This window comes from Larus michahellis, chromosome 5 (genome assembly GCF_964199755.1).
Source record: "Larus michahellis chromosome 5, bLarMic1.1, whole genome shotgun sequence".
Lineage (NCBI taxonomy): Eukaryota > Metazoa > Chordata > Aves > Charadriiformes > Laridae > Larus > Larus michahellis.
Genome location: NC_133900.1, coordinates 48,168,759 through 48,181,081, shown reverse-complemented (window position 1 = coordinate 48,181,081; position 12,323 = coordinate 48,168,759). Strand labels below are relative to the sequence as shown.

The 12,323-nt window shown below is 37.0% G+C and overlaps 1 protein-coding gene across 2 annotated transcripts in view; it reads right to left on the bottom strand.

The window, feature by feature from the left end:
• The window catches only part of DNAAF9 (dynein axonemal assembly factor 9), a 77,332-nt gene that overhangs the window by 46,281 nt on the left and 18,728 nt on the right, over window positions 1-12,323 (bottom strand). For both annotated transcript variants that reach the window (XR_012587008.1, XM_074587199.1), the window contains exons 5-10: window positions 9,654-9,750; window positions 8,275-8,381; window positions 5,791-5,868; window positions 3,431-3,529; window positions 2,746-2,801; window positions 1,485-1,620 (exon numbers count right to left, since the gene is read on the bottom strand). Coding sequence is in view for 1 of the 2 variants with exons in the window: in XM_074587199.1 (XP_074443300.1) it covers window positions 1,485-1,620; window positions 2,746-2,801; window positions 3,431-3,529; window positions 5,791-5,868; window positions 8,275-8,381; window positions 9,654-9,750 (573 nt within the window). In the remaining variant the exon portion in view is untranslated. The remainder of the gene's footprint in view (window positions 1-1,484; window positions 1,621-2,745; window positions 2,802-3,430; window positions 3,530-5,790; window positions 5,869-8,274; window positions 8,382-9,653; window positions 9,751-12,323) is intronic.

Genomic DNA, 12,323 nt, shown 5'->3' with positions numbered 1-12,323 from the left:
GTTTTCAAAGGTATATTTCGCTTTTGACTTGACCTGAATGGTTGAAAGGCTTTGGAAAGGAGATGAGCTCTGACTTCCATAAGCATTAAGCATGTGTTTTCAATTTCCTACGTGAACTGCTTTTTTCATGAAGAGGAAAGTGTGTCGGGGTCCCATAACTATGCTTGCACTTGGTCTTATTTACTATTTTCATGACACCCTATTTAAACAGTACCACCTGTACCTGTAAATAAACCACCTTTTTAAGAACAAAATCAGAATCTGAGGACAACAGATGGAGCAAGTACTGCATCAGAAAAAAAAAAAAAAAGTATCTGCGTTATGAAAGATATCCAATGGTCTAAACAGGAATGGTAAGAAGGGGAGGAAGAAACAAAATTGGAAGTGTATTTACAGAAATAGATTAGATAGAGCAGCAAACGGAGGATGAAATTTCACCAGAATGCTAATATGATCCTTTCTCAGGCTTCTGATCAACTCAACATGTCCAGAATACCCACATACATCCACTCCTAAGGCAGCTATGCACGAAATGTTGTCATGACAAGATCATAAAAATCATTCCCTCAATCATACGCTCACTCCACGATGACCTGTACTCAACCACATCCATCTCCTCAACAGCACAGACTTTGGACTCGCACAACTGACGGACACTCCCAGAGCCCATGGAAATCGGCCAGCAGGGAGAACTACACAATGCAATCTGCACACTACCTCTCCTCCTTCGCTGCGAGTTACCTTCTTGATGCACCCAGCCCAGCCAGCCAGAGGATCTGAATTCCCTGGGGTCGCTTCCCCAGTTACGTCCCCTGCACGGTGGTGCAACAAGCCATCGACCTCATCATATGTTTTAAAACTAAGCTTTTACTTGAAAATGGAAACAAGTTAATCTTACAACTTGATCTTAACATTCTTTGAACACCAGAAAGATTTTCAGTTTCATGAACCGTTCAGTTGCTGAAGCATACACTGAAATCTGGATACACATAAGTATTTTTTGTCTATTCATAAAGTCATTAGCAAAAAAAGTATCCTTCCATATCTTTTCAAGAAATGGCTAAACAATTCTGATTGAAATAAAATCTATATGTCAGAGTTAAGTACATCATATGCTACCATCAGGAAGATTTTCACGTTATGGCTAGGACAAGCATCCTCACAAACAACATTTCCCTCTCCCCCACCCCATACACTTGCAGCACCACAAGCGTTAAAAAAGTTGTGTTTTTAAAGGGGAAAAATAATCTAACTCATTCAGCAATCCCTGATTAAACGTCTAGTATATTTTCACTTGGAAAGGGAGAGAAAAAGGAAATTTGTTCCTTAAACTGACTGATTGTTAAGGTAACATAAGTTTTTATATGTTAAGAATTTGGTATTTAACTCATGGAAGGTAAGCATTTTAAGGGTACAAAAAATATATAATGAAAAAGAAAATATACACTGTTTCAGAACATCAGATAACTACTTAAAACCCTTACCATATGTTTGGCAGTGCTTCCACCAAGACCAGTGTTTCGAACAAGATGTCCTTCTGATGGAAAATTAAAGTTACCCGAGTTCAAGTTTTCCTTAGTTGAGTGGCTACCAAACAGAACGAAGGGCTGCCGGCTTGGGCTGAGGAGAAAAGAGGGTATTGCCATCAAGATAATTGAAGAAAACTTATAAACAACAAATGAAATCAAAACTTTCAACTGTGATGGACCAACTACTGAACTTCGCACTAAAGGAGTAGGATAAAAAAAGTTTTTACTAAAGCTGCAGAAAGCCTTCCATTGAAAAGACCAAGTTCCAAAGAAAAAAGAAACTACTTGAATTAACAAGACTGTAATTTCTTTCATATACAAGAACATATCTCAAGGCTGTTTCCCAAATGCTATCAGAAAGGGGGTTTTCTTCCTATTTTAAAGTTAATTGGCTTGAAAAGCTGACTAGTTTAAAATTTACCAAACCCTGAAATGACTATATCGGAATTAAACAAAACTATTTTGGTTCTGGCTCTGCGCCCAAGACTCAACTGAAGAGGTCAAGGTTTTTCTTTTCTTTATTTAAATGCAAACAACATAGGATACTGGAAACAATAAAGGACATTGAACTCCACTGTTTAATTCCAAATAAAGAAGAATCTGCAGAGATATGCTAGTAGCTAAACAACCTTTATTTAGCACAAAACAGCAAAACACTTGGTTTTGCAGCATATGACAAACAACCTTCCCCTCTCAGTTAAAATTCCATGCTGAAATAAAATAAAGCTGACCTGTATTGTCCAGCTTATATTGGCTAAGACCTGGGGTTTTAACTGCCCTGCTTTAAACTTTCATCTTGTGCATGTTGTGACTCACAAAAGTATACTGACTTCTTCAACCTTCATATTTTAATTGGTTTTGAGTATCATATAAAAAGGACCAAAATTTTCAAACAGCTGTCCTGTGTAATGAGTTCATGAGGTTGATTAGGTATCTGAACATGAAGAAATTTATCATATTAGAACGCACAAGGTAGATGGTTTCAAACATAACGACATTGTATGTGTCATAACTACAGCATCAAATCCCAAGAAAATTTGGTTTATCCCACCCAGAAAACCCTTTGCATGTTTTTCTTTTTAAATATGCAAAGGTGAGATGTGATATACTGAGATGGTCCCAAAAGAAATTATAAGCATTATGGCATCAGAGATATGGAAATAACATATCAAGGTACTAGTGACACCACCATTTCTCACAGAATAATGAGTAATACCTGTTATCTGTTATATGGCTTGAGATCATTCCATGACTGAAATAACTCCTGAAAGGCTGTGAAGAAGAAAAAACCCAATCTGATCAACATGTAAATTAACAGAAAATGTAATACATCCTCACTATCATTAAAAGCAAGTCTGAATTATCTTTCTCAGAGAAAACTCCTGAATCCTCAAAAACTACTTCCAACCTCCATAAATAAACCCAAACACCATTAAGTCTCATATATGCTTAAAATGCAACAGCCACTACTGAAAATCACTGTGCTGTTTTTACCCATGCTGCATGTTACCATCAGCTATGTCTGAGATTTGACATGTGCAACCTCAACTTGTCAGGAAGCGCGTGTACTGGAGCTCCCACCAAAATGAAAGTCAAGCTACCTACAAAGAGGGATCTGTTGTGCAGGCATACATCAAATAAGTTCAATTACCAGTGAACAAACACTCAACTGAATTATACAGGCAGTCCTAAACCATCATACCATGGATAGGTAAGGTGGGTGGTGAACTTAAAAAAAGAAAACCAATAGTTACTCCTCAAACATGAAAGGTGAGATGGGGTAGGGAGGAAAAAAAAAAAAAAAAAACCAAAAACCAAACAAACCAAAATCCAATCCTGAATACTCGTTACTTCTGCATGGATGACACTAGCATTTCAAAGGATTACTGAAGCAGGCTTACCTCCCCTGCCTGAGATTCTGATAGTTCCAGAATGAAGGGAATTTCAGTATCAAAATTAGCAAAAAAGTTGGTCCACTGGTGTTCAAAAATCATTAAATCCTAGAAGAAAAATATTCAACATTACTTAATATGGCTAATATTATATCAGAGAAAGGAAGTCACAGATTGTACTGAATGAACCCAAATTACTTTAGAACAACAAAGATTACATTTCATTATGCAGTGTAGAATACCACCTGCCCAATGAAACAGTAAATACAAGAAAATAAACATCTTTTAAAAGATAAAGACTTTCTGCAGGATTTTAGGGGCTTTTTTGGGTGTGTGGTTTTTCATTTGTTTGGGGTTTCAGGTTTTTTGGAGAGAGAGGAGGCGGGAGATGAAAAAGGACCAGAGTCCTGCACTCTCTGCTTTTAACCCAAGGAAGTACACCGTTTCGAGATCACTCATAACTCAGACCTCATACTTCCCGTAAGACTTCCAAAATGAACACTTGGACAGATTTAATTTTCAAATTTTAAATCTGTATATGGTTCTGCAGTAATTTATATCTGACATTAAGTATGCTTGTGGACAGAAAATGAGGAACAGGGTGGAGAATTTGGGAAGCTCATGATACAAGTGGCAGACAGTCATTTCCTTACCTGCATTTGTTAAAAACATTGGTAAGTGGAAAAGGAAATATCAGTAACACCTCACTAAGCAAAATTAAAAAGGAAGATGTCTACAGATAAGTGTTGCATTCAAATTAATTTAAAAAAAAATCAGAAAAATCAATAGAAAGAAAAGTGTATATCATGCTGATAAAAGCAGGAATCTTACAGAACTAGGAAATTTTAAAGTGCTCTCAATATTACCTTCAGTTGCTTCTCACGTACTAACTTGGAAGATGAGAGACATCCTGATTTTAGGAAGTGTAGTTTTTCATATATATATATAAATATACATATATATATATAAAAATATATAAATATACATATATAAACAGGCAAAACCAGAACCACGATTTTAGCACTGGCATAAGTATTATACAGTATTTTACTTCAGCCACTTCATTAACACAGCAATGAATGAAATTTAGAGAGTGAATGTTGATGAAATCTTACAAGCCTTCCAAAATATTAATAAAGCCTATATTAGAGGTTTAAAACAAACGTTTACATTTAGAGGGAGAAACTGTCATTGGAGAAAATTCCAGTCTCAAATCTTTTCTTAGAAGCTAAGAATTAAAAAGTGCTTTTGTAATTTTTTTGGGAACACATCAATACTGTACAGAACATTCCTTTAAATCCCAAGTAGAGTTTAAATCAGAACTTTTTGAAAACAAAGCTATGTTAACAATAACAAAAATAAGATAAACACATACCACCTTCAAATGCTAAGATCGCCTAACTTCATCCTCACTGAGAAAATTATTCATTTTTAAAAATCACCAATTTCTATGAAACCCCATTCGTTAATTTTTTTTTCCAGAAAATCTGAAGTCAATTTAAATATCTTTCAGGTTTAAAACTTCAAAATAAGATAAATAAGTCTGCTTCGGGGTAGATTTAGCAGGTACAAGAAAAATCCCAGACGTTTACTCACTTCCACAGAAAGGGGGAAGTGAAGTATCAGAGAGGAACTATTTAGACTGGCAGCCTTATAAACCATATGACATTTTAATTTTCATTACATTAGTTGATTAAACGACCAAATTGGTGTGAACTACCAAAATTTTATTAATAAAGGATACTTACTGCTGTATATTAAAAGCCTACTTTGCTACCAAGCTAGAAACTGATATAAAATTAACAACAAAATATTATATACTAATACTCATACAGTGCTTTCTTCTCTAGTACTGAGATCAGACCATTGCATTAAAATGAGGCAACACTTTACACCGTATGTTTGTATTTCACAAAGCATCAGGGCAGCCACTGTGTGTCACTGTTACCCACTCAAAGTAGTTACAAATCAATCCTGAAAATGTTTTCTCCTGGAAGAATGCCTGTAAATTAAAGTGGATTTCCCCCCCCACCCCCAGCCCTTGCTGCAAAAGGAGAATTAACACACACAAGCATACCAACTGTCTGTATTTTGTACATAGTCCTGTGACCTGAAGAATAGTTATACCATTTAGAAAAATGTTTAGGAGAATTTCAGGCAAATTAAGAAATTCAAGGAATCCAACACAAGCTATTTTAGTGTTTTGCAGACTCTGTGGTAGATCTGAGGAAAAGAAAGAGACTCTGTGAACAACAGTATGCAGAGCCCATAGGTTAAGTCCCTAAGCACTATTAAAAACAAACCAAATCACAACAATTTTGCTCTATGGCTACACTAGTAGTTGATTCAGAATATTTCACTTGCATTACCTCAAAGAGCAAGTCCTCCAAGGAAACAGGATCCATTTTGCTGTATGTCTTCCACAAATCAACACTGACATCCATTAACTGAAAAATATTTTAAACACACTTTTGTGAAAATCACCATGAAGAATGCCACAGATTCAGGTTTAAGCCACACTGAAACAGACTTACAGCATACTGCCCAGACTAACAGTTATCCTTAACTGAGTTCAGAAATATTTTTACACTACTGATTACAAAAGAATTGACCAGACGCAAGCGTTCTGGAGTTCTGATGATTCAGAGACTCATCTCCTCAAGTCAGGGTTTAAAGTAGGTGCAAAGTTTTGCTTGCATCTTTCAAACAAATCCTTTCACAAACTTTTTCAAAATTGAGTTAATAGCAAAGAATAATATCAGCTGGTGCAACCAAAAGGGAAAGATCAGTTTCCTGAGACAAGAAGCAGATTCCAAGGTTACTCATCCTACGCACGAACGAATTCTTGCTGTAAGCTTAATGTAAATTTAGGCAAAGCTAGGTTAACTTAGCAATATCTTCTTCCAAGTAGTAAGATGATGCATGTGAGGACACTACTAAAAAACACATTCTTAAGGGACACTTGTATTTGAATAATTATTGCATCTACAGGGTTCCCCACTACCCACTCAAATAAAAATGCAACCCTGAATAGAATTTTCTTAAACCACTGCTTTACTGCAGTTACTCATATTATTAGATATGGCAATAATGATTTCCTAGACAACACTTCCATTCACCTATCGGCACAATAAATTCTCTGGATGACAGCATCTTGAGCAACTGTGACTTCTGTAGAAAGAGTAATAGAGCAACTGCCCAACACAGAAAAAAAATATTAGAAAGTTAACATCATTAGATCATCTTCAAATCTAACATCACCGAATGCACAGTAGAGGGAAAGTCAATTTGAGAAGCTAAAAATGCACTGAGAACACCCTCTTTTAATAACATCAGAAGTATTCATTTATAATCATTTACAGTGATCCCAAATGTACGTCCTCCCATAGACTGGTTTTCCCTCCCCACCAGTGACATATAGCAGCTGCCTAACAGATAACTATGCATAAACAGTTATGTATAGAGTTAAGAATGCCACTTCCCACTTGAAATCCCCTTATGACTTTAAGGAAGAAGAAAGCAAGAACTCAAGCTGGAACTGGCTGAACTGCCAGAGCTAACACATGTACTCTTAAAATCAGACACTGAGAATTTACATTGCTCCTTTTTAAGTCTGCAAGACTGCAGTAAAGACAGTATCAACTCCCACGAGGAAGCAGGAGAAGCTCTGTCTTTACAAAGTCATCACCACACTACATCCACATATTTTCTCAAAACCCCTACGGATTCATTACATGAACTGGCAAGGGTAAAGACCCAAACAACTCCTCGATTCACAGTCCAATTTTCCTTGACATCGGGAAGGACTATCGATTCATAGGCAGACCTCCACAAGGATGTGCACCTATTTACACTTTGTATTTAACGATTTTGACAGGTTCACACAACAAGATAATTACAGTACCACTGATGAAGAAAAAAAAACATGAATAAATGTATCAGTGGAAAGAGTACAGTACCCAGAGAAAGGCACACTTGAACTCACATAACAGATTTTTGAGCAAGCATGTACAGTACTATATGTTACAAGATTTTAACAACGGTACTATTCATTCCTTGGGTTTTTTCCAGTTGTCAGAAGTCAGACAAAGAACATTCTGGCTGTAAAAATGGAGGAGTGACAAGAAAAATAGGACATCTGTATTTCTGTGGCAGAGGTCCAAGAAAATTAAATACGAGAAGCTTCAAACAAGTACATAAATACAAAGCCTCTGAAGATGCTGTTAGAGTATATTTAATAAATAGGCAAATCAAATTACACAAGTTGCTCAGAGTGGAACAGCAAATCATTACTACAACTAGGAGCATCATCCAAAATCTTTCTGCCCTATTCAGCAGGCTATGATGATGCAATATATAATGCTGATGAGAAAAGTAGATGCATCTCTCTGTCAAAACCAGTGACACAAGAAATACAGTCACTTCTAATTTTCTCAGTTCATTTCAAGACATTTGTCACTAACCAGCTTCTCTTGCACTGCTCTTGAAAATCTATACCCATGTAGCAGAGTTAAAAAAAGCGTCTTCTGTTACAGGAGGCTCTAGAAGATACAGAAAAAAGTTCGAAATCACATCAGGGAGGCTGGGGGGCAATAAAACAATCATGGTTTATCCAGGACAGAGTGCTGTGTAGCTCATAACAGTCTCTCAGCAAGACTGTGGCGTCTCCATCCTTGCACATTCAAAACTCAGCTTTGTAAGATTCTGAAAAACTTCATCCAACTTAGAAGCTCACTCAAGCGGTGAGTCAGGACCAGATGATCTCAAAAGGTACTTCCCAACTGAAATAATTCCGTGATTCAATTTCTGCTTCAGAATGGCAATGGAAGAAGTTTAAAAATTAAACTACTTACTTCATATTTCATTGTAAAGAAGCCATCGCCCCCAATTCCTTCCAGTGCAAAAGCCTGCACTATTGGCCACTTTTCAACAATGAACATATCAAATATCTGTAGATGACCTGCAAAAGAAGTTTCACAGAAACACTCTCTCACAAATACTGGCAGTTTAACTTTCTGTGAGATCTTAGAGTTGTTCTCAGATTCTAATAAAAGAGCTCAATTGTCCTGTCTCTGTACAACTTAAATTCTGCAATTGAAAACTGTTTTTTGTGAAGACAGTAGCTTTTAGAAACTCCTTTCTCAGCACCCCAAATTTTGTCCGTTTTTTCTAGCTAACAGTCTAGCAAAGGGTATTATGTCTCCTTGCAAATTTCATTCCAAGACCATTAGCAAAACTGTGCCTATTAAAATTCAAGATAATAAACAGGGAACGTTACTTCCTCCCATTCCTTCAAATATTTGGGCTTAAGTAAAATACTGTCAATGTCATCCCTATGTTAAATCAGAATTTTAAGTCAGGGGAGAGGAAAACTATTCTGCTACTAATCGGTGAAGCTGTAAGCCATCTGAAGCGAACTGTGATTATCATCCTTAAACTACACACCTTCTTTAGATACCTCCTAACAAAGAATCACCATCCTTCCCCCTTGCCCTGACCCATTAATCATTTTTCAGGCAGTCAGAGCACATCATCCTTTCTCCTTTCCTCAATAGAAGCAATGAAGAATTATGAATTTAAAAAAAAAAACCACACACCACAAACAAAAAAACCCACTCCACTGAATTAGCTTGGTTTGAACTTACATGGTTCAAAAATAGAAAGTTATTTGCCTTTTTTTGTTGTTCGCCTCTCACCTACTGTACTATGGATCAAAAACTCCTTATGCTCGTGCTGCACAGTGAAGAACATGCACTGCATTGCTTTTGCATTATTCACTGTTGGGGATATTGCAAAGTACACTTCACTGAACAATGTAAGATTACACTGTTCAGGCTGCAAGGCTGGCTACAGATCATAACAGGAAGTCATACAGTCCAGTTTTTTCAGTGCTAAAAAAGGAAACTTGCGTAACGAAACATTTATTCTTTCCTTACATAAAGAAGTATTTATCTGGAGCTCTCATCTGAACAGAGAACTTCTGTAGCAGCAGAACACACTTCTCTGAATGCAAATTATTTCTTTGCCTCACGCTGCGAGCATTCACCCTTCAGATGAAGACTAAGGGCTTACATTTTTCAGAAAGAAACCGAACTCAATTAAAAAGAGGCTAAAAGAAAACTATTGACATATTAATCCGTATTTTTTACCAAAGGCAATCTTCATTCCCTGAACTGCATGCCTTGCACGCTGCAAAACACTTACACTATAAGCATAAAACAAGCTAACCTACCTTGGCAGCTGTATGGAATACCAATGCGACTACAATCTCGAACCATGTCTACAAAGCTGGAAATTTTGAATTCCTCTGCAGCTTCTTCATCTTCATACTGAAAGAAATCATTTAAAATAAAATTTGATTAGGCATGCCTAATTTGATGGTTAGTTTTGCACTAAAGGGAATACATATTGTACTGCTTTAATTCCATGGCAAATGTCACTTCACATAATCCACTAAAATACTACCTACAGGTTCCAGAAGTTGAAGAACCTCTTTAGCCTCTATATTTTAGAAACTCCATCATGGCAGGGATGTATTCAAGCCAATGGAAATTGTTCTTTAAAATTAAAACTGCAGAGCAAGGTTTTTAATAAGGTTATATGAAGGCATAAATGTATATTTTATTTTCAGCTTTCAGTGAAGTCTCTCAACATCATCTACTAGACTCTGGACAATTTTAAACAATAAAAGATACTTTGAGAATACCAACTGACGTGCCACAAAAACTTGCCACTGAGAAAAAAAAATAAAAAATTACCAGCTTGACAACACTAAACTGGAAAAGCAGACCGACAAGATATGCCTTAGGTCACAGAACAAGCATTGAGAACCGACTGCTGTCTGAGGGAGAGGTATATGTAGGAAAAGGAAGAGGAAAGAAGAGGAGACACCACCATGCAACACTATCTTGCTGTTTCATGCTAGTAGCAGACTGCAGTTGTCTGAAGACTTCAGCAGACTGAAGGGGTGAAGAACAAATATCACACATGGCTCAGGGAAGCATAAAAACTAGACTGAAGAAAGAAATCACACAAAAATCATTTCTATAAACAGAACAAAAACCTAGAAATGCTCTCTGATTTCTATCTGAAAAGGTACAGTTTAACAGCAAGTTTGACACCAAAAGGCCTAGCCCCACTGGATACTTCAAGAGTCACTTGCTTTTTGGAGCAAGATCAGAAGGCAATAGTGTTTTGTCTACTACTTTTTCTTTTTTTTTTAAACGTACACTGCTCTGAACTTAATATTAAGGTAAATTACGTAATTATGAACTTTTTGAGCCTCAGGGTACACCCAAAAAATTTATTTTAAGAACAAGTTCTTTTAAGACAAGCCTGAATTTAAGATGCAGCCCAAGTTCCTCTATGATGCATTCTTTCTTCAATCTCAGGAAGCCAGATCAAAGTTTCAGCTCAAAGCCAAGCCCCAAACAACTGCCAGTTTCTCAAGACTTAAAAAGCCATTAGAATAAGAGCTCGGGTTTTGGCAGAGTGCTAAAGGCTTGCTCACTATCTGCTATTGCAAATATAAATGCAGCCCGTTCCATAAACAGTACAGTCATGACACCCAGAAAGCTTATACAGTATGCATAAAATTTCAGTACTTTATCTTATTTGGCCATTTTGAAAATGGGCGTTCTTTAATAATATGGTTTTTCTTCCAATAACTAGGATATTCACTTAAATTCTTATGACCTAGTTAAAGACAAGTAGGAAGGAACAAAGGAGAGGCTATAGGTTTTGCCAGATTCACCAAGAGCTTCACAGAGTCAGCCACAGCATTGCTTGCTTTATTTCTAAAACTCTTGAGCTTTTTTGGTTTCATTTTTACAAAAGCAAACAAAAGTTATTTCTATCACTGAAAAAAAAAAATTGCTTAAAAGCCACTGCAGGCAATCCTCCTGTAAACAGGATGCACTTAAAGCCTGACACAGCAACAGTTTTTGATTTCTCTTTCAGAAGTAATCTAGGAAACTGGCAATTCTTATACATTAGAAAATGCATCACTTAGCTCATTCACATGAAACAGCAATGGAGTAAACTTTGTATTTTCAGCTTCAGAAATCAGACTTTTCCACTCACTTCCACAAATACCAAGGCATATGGTTTACCCTTCTAGTTACATCACTATTTCAAGCCAGTACTGTGTGATTAAGGTTACTACTTACCATGATAAATCATATAAAAGGCCATAAGCGGATGGAGCTTAAAATTCAATAGCTGAGATTGCAGTTGTGCTAGCAATAGTGTTAAGAACTACTCCCTTCTTCATTCCAAAATGCATGTGTGTTTATCACCATCAGGTATGCTTCAAGATTTGCCCTTTCAGTAGGGATTTTGGCAACAGAAAAACTTTATGAAGCCAGGCTTTAGATTTTGCTATAGCACGCTTTCACCTGTAGCTCCAACTGTTTACATCTTAACAAGAAGTAATTATCCCCCTCCATGCAGCACTCATGGAACCGTATCTAGAACACTACACCCAGTTTTGGGACCTACGTGCAAGAACAACATTAACAACCTGGAGCAAGTACAGTGGAGGGCCACCATGACGATCTGTGGGTTGGAGCACTTGTCCTACAAGGAGAGACCCAGGCTTGTTCAGGCTGGACCTCAGAGCTGCCTTCCAACACCCGCAAAAAACACTACTGAGATGGTGAAGCCAGGCTCTTCGCAGTGGTCTGCTGTTGCAGGATGCATGACAAGGGGCATGATTTAAAACAAGAGAGGTTCAGATTGGATAAAAGGCAACACTTTTTCACTATTAGGAGAGTCAAGAAATGGAAAGAAGTTCTGCAGTCATCATCCTTGGACACTTTCAACATCCAACTGCAAAAAAACTCGAGTAACCTGATCTGATCTCAACACTGACCCTGCCCTAAGAAGGAAGTTGGGCAAGACA